This window comes from Patella vulgata, chromosome 4, assembly GCF_932274485.2.
Source record: "Patella vulgata chromosome 4, xgPatVulg1.2, whole genome shotgun sequence".
NCBI classification, from domain to species: Eukaryota; Metazoa; Mollusca; class Gastropoda; family Patellidae; genus Patella; species Patella vulgata.
In genome coordinates this window covers 43,959,452-43,972,584 of record NC_065882.2, presented here as the reverse complement: position 1 = coordinate 43,972,584, position 13,133 = coordinate 43,959,452, and the positions used below count along the sequence as shown (strand labels likewise).

Below are 13,133 nucleotides of genomic sequence, written 5' to 3'. Positions count from 1 at the left end.
GGTGATATACTAAAACGTTTTCTTTAAATGGAAAAAAAATTGCGACCTCTATAGGGAGCACAAGTTAAAAGCGCAATTTTTTGTACAATCAGGAGCCATAATTCAGGAAGTTATGATCCGATATGCGCGAATATAATGAAAGGAACCAAGATCTTTGGGTTATAAACATACATTTCAAGTTTCATCAAAATCAAATCAAAATTGTGAAAACTAGGAGGTCCACAACCTTGATATACCAGATGTTCATACTATTTGCGTACAAGGGGCGGCCATTTTATCCAACAATTTTGGTCCGATTTTCATGAAATTCAAACATCATTAGGGTGTAGCGGTGATATACTAAAACGTTTTCTTTAAATGGAAAAAAAATTGCGACCTCTATAGGGAGCACAAGTTAAAAGCGCAATTTTTTGTACAATCAGGAGCCATAATTCAGGAAGTTATGATCCGATATGCGCGAATATAATGAAAGGAACCAAGATCTTTGGGTTATAAACATGTATTTCAAGTTTCATCAAAATCACTTAGATTGTGACATCTAGAGGGTTCACAACCTTGATATACCATATTTTTACACTATTAGCGCACGAGTGGCGGCCATTTTGTTCGCGAACCTCGAACTCAACCGTCACTAAGGTGTAACGGTGATGTATTCAAACTGTTTTTTAAATCGGAATAAAATTGTGACCTCCATAGGGTCTACAAGCTAAAGAATGTGATTTTTCGTACAATCAGGGGCCATAATTCAGGAAGTTACGGTCCGATATGCTCGAATATCGAAAGGAACCAAGATCTTTGAATTATAAAGTGTTGTCGCATAGTTTTATTTTTTTGGTAATGAAACATTTATAATAAACTAAAATCTGATTAAGAGTAACAACTCATGAAGTAATTATCAGAAAACCATTAGAATTTGTTTGGTTTTTATAAAGTTTAGCAGAAGAAACTTTTAATATCATGGATTTAGCTGTTCAAGTCTTTTATAAAAATTCAATGAAAATCAATATACTTGTTCGTCTCAAGATCTTAAACTCTGCGTATCAATCTGAAGTCAATCGGATGATAACTTCAGCCTCTAGAGCGTCCACAAGATTTTTCAAAGTGATCAAGGGCCATATCTCTTGCAGTAATTATCCGAAATCGCTGAAAATCAATAAGCTTCTTCGTCTCATGACCTTAAACACTGTGTATAAATTTAAAGTCAATCGGATATTAACTTTGGCCTCTAGAGCGTCCACAAGATTTTTTGAAGTGATCAAGGGCCATAACTCTGGCAGTAATTATCGGAAATCGCTGAAAATCAATAGGCTTCTTCGTCTCATGACCTTAAACACAGTGTATAAATTTAAAGTCAATCGGATATTAATTTTAGCCTCTGGAGCGTCCACATTTTTTAAAGTGATCAAGGCCCATAACTCTGGCAGTAATTACCGGAAATCAATAGGCTTCTTCGTCTCATGGCCTTAAACACTGTATATAAATTTAAAGTCAATCAGATATTAACTTTAGCCTTTAGATCGACCACAAGCAATTGTGGACGCCGGATGGATGGATGGATGGACGGGGCGACGACAATATATGACCACAATTCAATGTGGGTGTATAAAAATTGTGACCTACATGTTTATAGGGTCTACAAGCTAAAAACGTGATTTTTTGTACAATCAGGGGCCATAATCCATGAACCTTATAAATTTTTGATTCTTAAATTGCTAATGCAACATTGTATGACTTTTCCAACACAGAAAATACTTTTAAACACAATACTTTTTGATTTTTTTTTTTTAATACTAAGTTATATTTGTCTGGTCTGTTATTACTGTAATGGTTTTAGAAGTGCAAAAGTGTTATTTTTAATTGCTGTTTAGATCTGCTTCAGTTTGAATTGTGGCAGCCATCTTGGATTTCAAACTGGCCAATATCAAACAATCATCTTTTTAGTAAGGTTTGATTCAAGAATTTTTAATGAATAAACCACTTATTTTTGTTACACATAAACACTTATAAAATTCATACTACATTATATTATGGTGGCCATCTTGGATTAAATATGGCTGACATCACCTTATTTGCATATTTAAATCACCATGATTCTTATTTGGTTACATTTTGTATTAATTCATTATTATTCTGAGAATGTAACCGAAATTTTAATATAAATAGTTACGATTTCAACAATATTACACATTTTTTGTTATTAATTTATTCAAAATGGACGACATTGTGGTCGATCTATGTTGTTTTTTTTGTCATACATTAAGAGTGTTGATCGGGCATGCGTTGTGTCAATTTTCAGCAAGATCAGATATTTTGTACAGGTATTATGCATTATGTGCTTCTGATCCATTGTTAATTCCTGAATTTTGTGCCACTGACCCCTGTGACCTTTCAGTGTATTTAAAACTGCTAGAGATTTTCTCTGATATAAAATTTTAGACAAAAAGTACCCCGATTCACCGAACATAAATGTTCATATCTTGGCTTCTAATTAAGATATCTTCAATCTGTAAACGGTTTTATGCCATTTAAATGTAGCTTTATCCAATAGGCTTATTTCTAAATAAATCCATTTATAAGTGAATTTTGCATTCATAGCCCGCATCAAACTGAAAGATTAAATATAACTGACATTCAACACCAATTTCGGGCATAAAACTGTTTGCTATGTTGTTTAATGATAGCATTTATTCTTCATCGTCATCTTTAACAAACCCTCTGCATGAAGATATAATAAAAGTGAAGAATCAAGAAACTAACTTGTAGTAGATTTGGATTAGATTGACCTATCTGTTGTAAAACTGCTGGTAAAAGATTAGGATTTTCTCGTATCACTTGTCTCATCTGTTGAAACTGGGGTTGACTTCTGAGAAAAGTTAAAGGATCTTGACCTAAGAAAAATCAAAATCTCACAAGTAAATTAACAAGCCAACAATGAGACGGGTGTCTCTAGCCTCAACCCCAAAATAAACAGACTGATGTCCTTTGCCTCAATGTAAAAAAAAAACCATCGAGCAATGAAACTGCTTATCAAATTCTCTTGATTGAACTTAAGTCAAAGTTTTGATGTTGTAAAACTATACTCCAAGTTTCACCATTCTCACTTAAAGCAGCATTATGGAAGATTAGATAAAACAGTTAACAGTTGTCACTATAGTAGTTAAAAAAAATAGATAATGTAACAGGAAAATGCTGAAAATTTCAGTCAAATTACTTCCCTCCGAGCTGAGAAATACTCATTTTAATAACACTGTAGCCACGATTGTCATTGTTACCATTGTTACGATAATAAACTAAGTCTTGATTATCCATTTTTACGGTTAATCATCAGATGCCATTGAACCACAGATTGGATTCAAATCTAACGAAAATCAACCCATCAGATGGCATCAAGAGTTGATTAAGGACTTGTCATGTTAATAAATGTTCAATTAATAGTTTATATAACATTTTAGGACTAAATAAAAAAAGACCTGCAATAGGCAAATTTAGCGCTTGCGTAATGAATGTTTAATTAAAATAAAAGTTATCATGCTTCAAAATCTCGACCGACCAAATGTTTGGACGAAACCATTTGGATAGCTCCCTGCCTTCTCCAAAAGTTGTAAGTAACATGTAAGTTAAAAGATAATAACCCTTCCGTTTTACCCTCCATGTGACCCATTAATATATTCAGAACACACTGGAAAATACTAGAATGCACTGTTTGTTTTTTTGACAGTTTTCTGCAATATCTAATAGAATTTGGAATCTTACCACCTATATCTAAAGCTGGAGCCCCCGCTGTTGGTGTACCTGTAGAAGCTGGTGTACCAGTTGCAGCAGCTGGTGTACCAGTTGCAGCAGCTGGGGTTCCAGTAGCTGCTGCAGGGGGTGCAGTAGCCGCTGCTGGGGTACCAGTTGCAGGAGATGCAGGAACTGAAGGTTCCTGGACTCCAGGTGGTTGAGGTGGTTCATCAGCTATTGGCATATCAGGTATTCCCTAAAAATAATAACAGTGATCATATCAAATTTAATGAATAAATTTTGTTGTACAAGTGTTTTCAATCAGGTTTGTATATTAAGGAACAATCAATCAGATTAGAAATATAGACGGTGGTTGTCGGTCTGTCTAATACTCAGAAGAATAGTATAAGCTAGCTTTTCAATAATCAATGTCTAAATAAATTCAGAACAATTCCTTCTTATCACATTATGCCCCAATGAACAATTCTATAAAGTTTCGAAAAAGTCCATTGAGAATCGTGTCTTGAGATATTAATTGATATCATGGAGTTTTAAAATATTCTGTCAGGAACTCTAACCTGTATTCAAAGAAAGTGTGGGCAGACATAGACAATAAACATCCACATTTAAAGGTAATTTTACTACTACCAAAACTTGCCCAGCAATAGATTTTTAGTGGCTCAAATTAACTGATAAGGCCAACATACTTGTGGCATTGACCAATACATATCCTAGTATGTTAACACATACAGAAATAAAATAATTTCTCCTTGCAAATAAAATTGTGAAAACACAAGAACCAAACTTACACTAAAAAGATATTCTACAGCTCTATCAGGATTATTAAAACTAGCTCTTAATGCCCGCACAACTTGCTCTCTTTCAAAACCCATACTCATTATTTCCCTTAACATATTTTCATATTCTTGACCAGTAACTAATGTGCTTTCAGCTGACATAACAGCAGATACATCTTCGATTGATACAGTGTCAGACGATACTGCAGACGGTGTGCTACAAATATATAACAAAAATAAATTATTTTTTGGCCATAAAAATATTTCAAGGCAATGCCAAGGATGCAAAAGTAGTTTTACCACACCACAGCAGACAGAAACACCCATACTAGATAAATATAAATAAAAGGTTTATAAAAATAATCAGAAAAAAATATGTAGCCCAACAGGGCACAATATCCTTGATTCACATGAAAAATTAATGTGTTGAATTATTGTTCAGTAAAATTGATGTCTTTTCAAGATTACAGTAAAGTTGTCCAGAAGCAAAAAATTTCCCTAGTTTACACTAGATGTACATTCTCTCTCTTTCTCTATTTCAAGAAAACACACAAGATCCAATTCACTGGAAAACACAGTTCAAATATTTCTTAGTAATTTTAAAACTTTCTACGCATATTTACCCTTGTGAAGACGTTTCTGTAGATTTAGAACTGTCCGTTTCCATACTAGTTCCTGATGCAGCAGAGGATACAGTTTGGGTAGGTTCTACTTGAGGTACAACTGGTGTAGATTCTGCCACTGGTGGGGGAGCTGCAGATGCTGTGGCTTCAGGCGGTTTGGATACCGGGGTAGCTTTTGGCTAAAAATAATTTAATGACATATTGAACATCGTAAAATGAAAAGAAAAAAAAACCCATCACACTGGTTGGTTGCATTGTGTGCACAATAATATTCAGAATATCCTCTAACAGTTCCTAACTGTTATTCATCCATCAAAACAAACTAATTCATATCTATTCAGTAAGTCATTCATCCCCATACACGAAATGGAATACTAAATTAACCAAACTGATCAGCAACTGATGAAGGATTTAAAATTCTTAGCTTATAGTATTGTTGATATTGCGATAGTTTAATATTTACCTTTGTTACCATAACTACAACAAAGTTTTTCTCTTCTATTTTATATTCTTCAATCTTTTTTTCATCATCAAGAATTTTGCCTTCAAATACAAATTCAGTGAAAATTAGAATTAAGTTTACATACATTTAAGTGAAAGAGTTTAAGTACGGTACAGGGGATCACGGTGGCTAAGTGGGTAAGGCGCTGGCTCGCTAGCCTGGAGGTCGGGTGTTCGATCCCTGCATTGGCCGAGAAAGTTCATCCAGATTTTCCGGCGTGGTTCTCCCTCGTCAGTGATGCAGGACGGAGGGGCTGACAAGGAAAGCTGTCTAGTCGTTCGGATGGGACGAAAAACCGAGGTCCCGTGTACAAATTGGCGTGCACGTTAAAGATCCCTTGGCAGTTGGAATTCGATATAAGAGTAGGCCGTAGTGCCGCTGTCCTGGCAAAATTTCCCTCATAGCACACTGTATGGCGTATGCCCGTCTTCATTAGCCCAGTTCAGAGCAAAACAGTAGGACGTTAAACCCCATTTCATATCATTTCATTTCATTTAAGTACGGTACAAATAATCAAACATGTAGTCATGTAACAGAATCAACAGAATGCTATTGATGGATTTGCTTCTTGCTTTTAGAGAGAATTTAGAGAAGCTAATTTGAAATATTTTGACAAACTGCAAATATTCACAGAACTTGTTCAAATTACAACTCATCTGGAAATGAGTTTTATGAAAATCATACAAAATAAGTTCCACTTAAAAAATTGTATGGTACAAGGTGCTTTGAAATGGGCAAGCATCTGGCACCTGCCTTATCCATAAGTCATCAGATAAATTTTCAATTAAATTTAGCTTACACTATATCAACAACTAAGGCTTGCTTCAAATCAGTAAACTTATAAATATACGTGTAACTAAATGTATGCCATAATCATACTGCATTGTCTAATAAAATCGATGTACCTGCATAAATAAGTTTCTGTCCATTGACAGGAAAATCTTTGCCTTTTACATCTTCAACTTTGGCCTTTAAAGCTTTCACCTGCAAAAAATTAGATTTTCTTTACTTGTAGTTACATAGCAGAATAAGGAAAATGCATAAGGGTCATTCTATATCAACTGAACCAATGGTGGGAACAGGACCCCCTCCAAAAATATTATAAAAAATATATGTAATAGCATATGGCCCTAAACTAACAAATCCAAAATTATACATCTCTAGGTTGAAAACTCACTCAGATATGGCCATTTGAAATTTGGGTACTGAAATGGTTCATAAATTCAGTAATTTTTTTCAGGTTTTTGGGTGCTTTAAAAATGCACATTTCTGATAGGAGTGGAACTCTCTAACTAGGTAATCTAGGCTAACATTTTGTGTCTTAATTTATAAATTAGCACCTTTGTGTTGGTGCTCAGGAGATTAAGATTGTTGATTGGGTAATCAAGTTTAGTTATTTTCGTCACACAACTGAATTAAAATAAGGTTTTGCGTGTACAGTAGGTCCACTGTTATTTTCAAATACCCTAATGGTATCAGAATCTGAAACCCTGATAGAGTAATAGAAATTTCAATTTCATTTGTAATACTACTAGTAAGAGATGTTTACGTTCACTTTAGTGCATTTTGGCGGCGGTATAATGGAACAAATTCGCGGACCGTTGTTCTTAATCTTACGCTTCTGACCCATGGTGATAATAGAATTTGAAACAATAATATCCATTTAGGCATGCTTGTATATTTTACATGCCCTATGAAGTCACAGCAAATGAAATTCAACTATCGAAATATAACTTTTTTTTTAAGATGAAACAAAATATTTATAATAATCACCGCTTGCATTAATTATTCGGAGTAAATAATGACATATGGAAGGCTATATCATTCGCAATTATCAAACAACTAATCATTAATCCATGACAATTATTACTCAATGACACAATCTGGATATTCAGCTACATGTAGTTGATTAATGTATATATGTGATTTTGGTTGACACTCAATGGCAATCTATATACGATTAGAATTTAAAGATTTTTTTCCACTGCTTCTCAGAAACAATCGGAAGTACCCCAAAAAATTATCGCCAAAATAAAATTTTTATCGCCACTTTCATTTCTTTATCGCAAATCGCGAACTGATAGTGTGACCCCTGAACGTAGCCATATACCACAATGCACCGCTCGGGGTGTCTGGGCAGAGTATATTTATGTATTGTATGGGTTTTAAAACTTGTTTGTATTCGTTTGAAATGGGAATATCAGTAATACTTGGGCCATATTTATAAACTAGAGATTTACGACTTTACAACCATGCCAAGTATATCATGTATTACATAAGGAGATTGACCGTTTGCCCCGCTGTGTTCGTCAAAAAAACCAACTAATTTCACTGAGAATCTTAAGAAAAAAAAAAGATTTAAGAATACAGTACTCTTACAAAACGTCCAAATAAAGGTGTTTTAAGATGTTTTGTTGCTATTTTAGGTCAATAGATAGTATATTCATAGACTCATTTTTGTGAAAATCTCAATTTTTGAACAAAAACAATATTTTTACTTGTTTTGTCTAGGGCTGTGTCGATATATTGATACACCGATATGTTCCAGCGATATTTATATCGATACATAATATAGCCGTATCGTTGAAAAAATTCTTCAGTTAACAAAGACTACGAAACTCACGTGGCGAAAGAAGACCATATCAGCATGGTTTGCCAATTGAGCGTCTTCCACGCTCTGTATGAATTCCAGGTACGGGTAGATATTAAAATAGTAACTGGATCATATGTTGGTGGATTCACTGACCAGTTGTTAGGTAAATTTAAATCTTCATTGAATATAATCCCCTGATAGAACACCGAATACACCGAGAAACAGTCATGTAAAAATATATTTTCCTGATAGAATTCCAATGACACGTGACATATTGCTTGGAATTAGGTCGATAAACCAGTTCTAAATAGCGCTTACTGTTATGATTTTTTTTTTATTTTATACACATTCTGACAAAGGCTTAATTTTAAAAATATTGTTTTTATTGAAGGCTATATCATAATTGTACAGAATTTTTATTTTAAAGCAATTTCAAGTATGGTTGTCACGTGACAATTATGCAGTGTGTCTATCAACTGACGAATGAATAAAAACTTTTGCCAAGTTACGTGACTAGTTACCTGATAGACAAAGACTACAAATTGTGTTATGAAGAAATGCCATGGAGCCATATCAGCTTATTTTGGCTACGGCATTTTCCGATACTGGCAATAGTTGAAAAATGCTAATACACTGTACATGTAATTTAGATCATCGACTTATGAAACGGGAACGTTTCATCGAATAAACGAAGACAGTAATTAATTTATTCTGGAATATTACGGACATGAACTTCAAGATGGTACACCGTACGTGAATTAAATATGGAAAATTTTCAAAAGGTGTACCTGTCGTTATTTTTGTGGTAATCACATACATTAACATTAAAATATGACATTCTCCACAACAAATTATCAAGAATTATTTTTGTTGAAGTATAGTTATATTAAGGGGAATGGAGCTTAAAAATGAACCCATATCCTAAAGGACCTCAATTGGATTAAGAACCCTGATGCTTAACCATCTCATACATCTTGAAACAGAATGTAGTTTGAGATTATTTTGGGCATAATTCGTGATGTCATCATATCACGATACGTATCGAGTATCGGTTTGCTGTATCGTGAATACGTTTTGTATCGAAAATGAACTGTATCGACACAGCCCTAGTTTTGTCTGTATCCAACTCATTTTGCCAGTACAGGTCACATATATTATTAACAAGAAGTGTAAAATTTTCATTACTTGACGCTGGTTAATAATCTTGTTGGACAGGTGATTGTTCGCATTCCCTCTGCCAAGTTGATTTTCTCTGACAGAAATTCATTAAATTGAAATATAACAATATTTTGTGATTATTTAAAGCATTTTAGTTCCAGTACGTCCAATAATAATAGCCAAAAAGACCAACTTTAGTTTCAGTCACAACTAAGCAGGCAACAGCGACAGAGCTTTCGGTAGAAAAAATAACTTTGCGAAAATAAACGAGTATTGTTGAATGACAACATTGCTTTATAAACTCGATTTGCATTGATCAAAATATCTTACTCTCATTCATATGGGATTCTGTCTTCCAATGATAATCATTATTTAATAAATTAGATGCATATACAAAAATAACATGGGGGATTCTCTTTCGTCTGCTTTGTCCTAGGTTCTAAAAAATAAGACTGATAAATGGAGAAATATCGTTTGCTCCGAAATAAAACTAAACATGTAAGAATATTGGTACAGTACCCTGCATCAACTTTCAATACCACACATGAGTACATATATTGTTGATATGGATGTTTGTAGACACACGACAATAATTCATGTTTCAAGTGCCTGTGACATTGTCACATCATGGAGCGAACAGTATAGGAGCTTTAACGGGTTTCCCTTTTGACGTCATTTTCAGTTATGTGCAGACTGTGGCCTTATTCGTAGACTGAAACCCATAGGCCATTGTGTGTTTTTTTGTGAAAATACTGTCGTACAGTAAGCTTCTTTTACATAAAATGGGACTGATTGCCATTTCTATATACGTGTATTGACAAAAACTTTGGTATAGAAAAGATACGGCAAGTTTACCAGACCCGTATTAATGGCTGTATGCAATTGGGGAAAACAAGTGGATGACTGATCCGTGCTCATGGACTGAACTAGAATTTGGTCAAGTTTATTACACATTTTACGACCAAAGAGATGTTATCTATTTGTTTGATGCACGGAGTAAGATATTAATCCCAGAAATTCCTAAATAGCAAAAGGCACAACTACTGTAATAGGTTGATGTGTATGCAAAGTTTTGGAAAGATATCTTGAACGGTTTATGAGATATACTCCGGAAACAAAATTGTACACCAAAAACTAAGTCAAATTTGTTTCCATGGAAACACAAAAAATATAAATCCCAGAAATTCCTAAATAGCAAAAGGCACAACTACTGTAATAGGTTGATGTGTGTACAAAGTTTCAGAAAGATATCTTGAACGGTTTATGAGATATGCTCCGGAAACAAAATTATACACCAAAAACTAAGTCAAATTTGTTTCCATGGAAACACAAAAAATATAAATCCCAGAAATTTCTAAATAGCAAAAGGCACAACTACTGTAATAGGTTGATGTGAGTGAAAAGTTTCAAAAAGATATCTTGAACGGTTTATGAGATATGCTCCGGAAACAAAATTGTACACCAAAAACTAAGTCATTTTTGTTTCCATGGAAACACAAAAAAAATATAATTCTCAGAAATTCCTAAATAGCAAAAGGCACAACTACTGTAATAGGTTGATATGTGTGCAAAGTTTCAGAAAGATATCTTGAACGGTTTATGAGATATGCTCCGGAAACGAAATCGGACGGACGGACCCCATTTCAATATCCCTCCCTAACTTCGTTCGGCGCGGGATAATAAAACGATGATCAAGTTGAATCTGTGAATATTTTTAAAACCCTTTTTCAGTCATTGATTTTTAAGGCGAGTGATCGCTCTCGAGCGCCTGCCGCTCACCTGAATGTCGACAGAGGGGATTTTTCTTCCCTCCCCTTAAAATTGAAAACTGCTCTCGTTTATAAAGGCATTGGGGGTTTATTATCATTTATCAAACCAGGAATGACCCCATTACATGTAGTTATTGATCTTCAGAACCATTTCCCGTTACAACTAATCACTCTCCTTAATAACAGATCACTCTCCTTAATCTCTAAATCATTCTTCTTATCGAAACTGGGAGAGCTTTTTTAGGGGAGTGTGTTTTTCAATTTGTAGATTGAGGAGAGCTTTTTTTGGCTCTCCTCTGAAATACAAAAAACAACGACTGCCTTTTTTCTGTTAATTTTAACCACATAAATCGTCTTGGCTCAGCTTTTAGCACTCAGTGAAAATTTAATCCAGTCAGTTTATATCTCCACTGTCGCAACCAAGAATGAAGAATGATACATTTGTGTCCATTTTATCAATTTCTAATGCAGTATTTGGTTCAGAGAACAACTGTTGAATACAAATATATAAATGGAATCTTTGCGTTAAATACAGGATTATTCTTTACAGCATGATTATTATTTGTTCTCCTTTTTTTTAGATGTGCTACGGTCGTGCTTAAATCTTAATATTCTTTCGTGGAACTGCACTTCACCACGCTTAACTCATTCTATCATTTACTTGTAAATGCTCTATTTCATGGCATTTTACAACCAGACAGATGTTATCTATTAATTGTTTGCAGTAAAATTAACACAAAACATATAAATCGGCTTCATACAGCAATGCATCTTTTTTTATGTTTTTGCGTACAGCGGTCTCAACTGGACCGTGTGGAGCTTGGTATATATTGACTACTACAACGCAGTATATCGTCAATAAAGCGGAAAAAAAATAAAAATTTTAGACACGATTTAAAATTGGTAATTTATTACGAATGCTACGTGCATCTTACAAGATTAATTTCTATTAAAAGTAAAAGTCTAAAAAAAACATTTTCCAGAGCATTTACCATATTAAGATACCTGAAGAAAAAGGCCAGGCTAAACATTGACACCGAAAATATGTCATGTAATGTAAAAGCTCCTCTATTGGAATATCTGGATTTTGTTATTTTTATTATCTGTTGGAAAAAAAAGAAATTATGGGCCAGCAAAATTTTATCATGACAGTTGTCCATGGGCTAGTACAGTAGTGGTTCAAAATTGAAATTGTGCACCTGTTAAGATAGAAGGAAGAGTTGACTTCGAAAATTGTGTAGACCAAATGACAGGAACAAAGAATGTATACTTTTTCATATACCTGTGGTATTTTGCTTATTGTGAATGCCATTATTTTATAACTAAATTAATCATGGCTTGACAAGGGGTTTGAGATGGTAAAGCATCAACTAACTCTGTAACTGGACTAACTAAACGAATAATATAATTGGAAATCCGAAATGGAATTGGAAGCTTTTAATTTTTAAAATAATGTAATCAGGTTGGTAAACGTTAGTTTGTTTATTGTTAGCTTTTAGTTTACTGTCTGGCACATGCTCTAAATATTGTTATCACAAACTGGCAGCATCCGTGTCCCCACTGGTCACTGGAGCCGTTCTGCCCTGACGTTGTGGCGCAGCTCGTCCTGTTCTCTAAGAGTGCTGTGACTGTGCGAATCATTCCTATACTTTTTTCGTAGACTCTGTCTTGTTCACGTAATACTTACCGGCAAGTCAGCATCTATTTCAACTTTAAAAGTTTCCTGCTGTAAGGTTTTCAGCGTAATAAGCATACTGATAGTTAAGAAATAGAGGTGAGCTTCACTCCAAAAATGATAAAAGGAATTAGTTTAATCGAAAATGTGCAAGTAATCACTCCTTTTCAGGATCGTCGCCATTTACAATAACGTCATGCAGAAAATATTAATTCGCATCCAACGCGACTTTGCAAGTATTTAAATTTATGTTTCGATTAGTATGAAAAACAGTGTTTATATCTAGATCCGAA

At 34.2% G+C, this 13,133-nt stretch overlaps 1 protein-coding gene across 1 annotated transcript in view; it reads right to left on the bottom strand.

Annotated features, from left to right (window-relative positions):
- LOC126818173 (UV excision repair protein RAD23 homolog A) overlaps nt 1-13,046 on the bottom strand; it is a 28,395-nt gene extending 15,349 nt beyond the window's left edge. The window contains exons 1-7 of the mRNA XM_050545410.2: nt 12,853-13,046; nt 6,551-6,629; nt 5,607-5,686; nt 5,144-5,322; nt 4,533-4,737; nt 3,754-3,979; nt 2,758-2,888 (exon numbers count right to left, since the gene is read on the bottom strand). Coding sequence (XP_050401367.1) covers nt 2,758-2,888; nt 3,754-3,979; nt 4,533-4,737; nt 5,144-5,322; nt 5,607-5,686; nt 6,551-6,629; nt 12,853-12,918 — 966 coding nt within the window. The 5' untranslated portion in view covers nt 12,919-13,046. The remainder of the gene's footprint in view (nt 1-2,757; nt 2,889-3,753; nt 3,980-4,532; nt 4,738-5,143; nt 5,323-5,606; nt 5,687-6,550; nt 6,630-12,852) is intronic.
- Between the last annotated feature and the right edge of the window lie 87 nt (nt 13,047-13,133).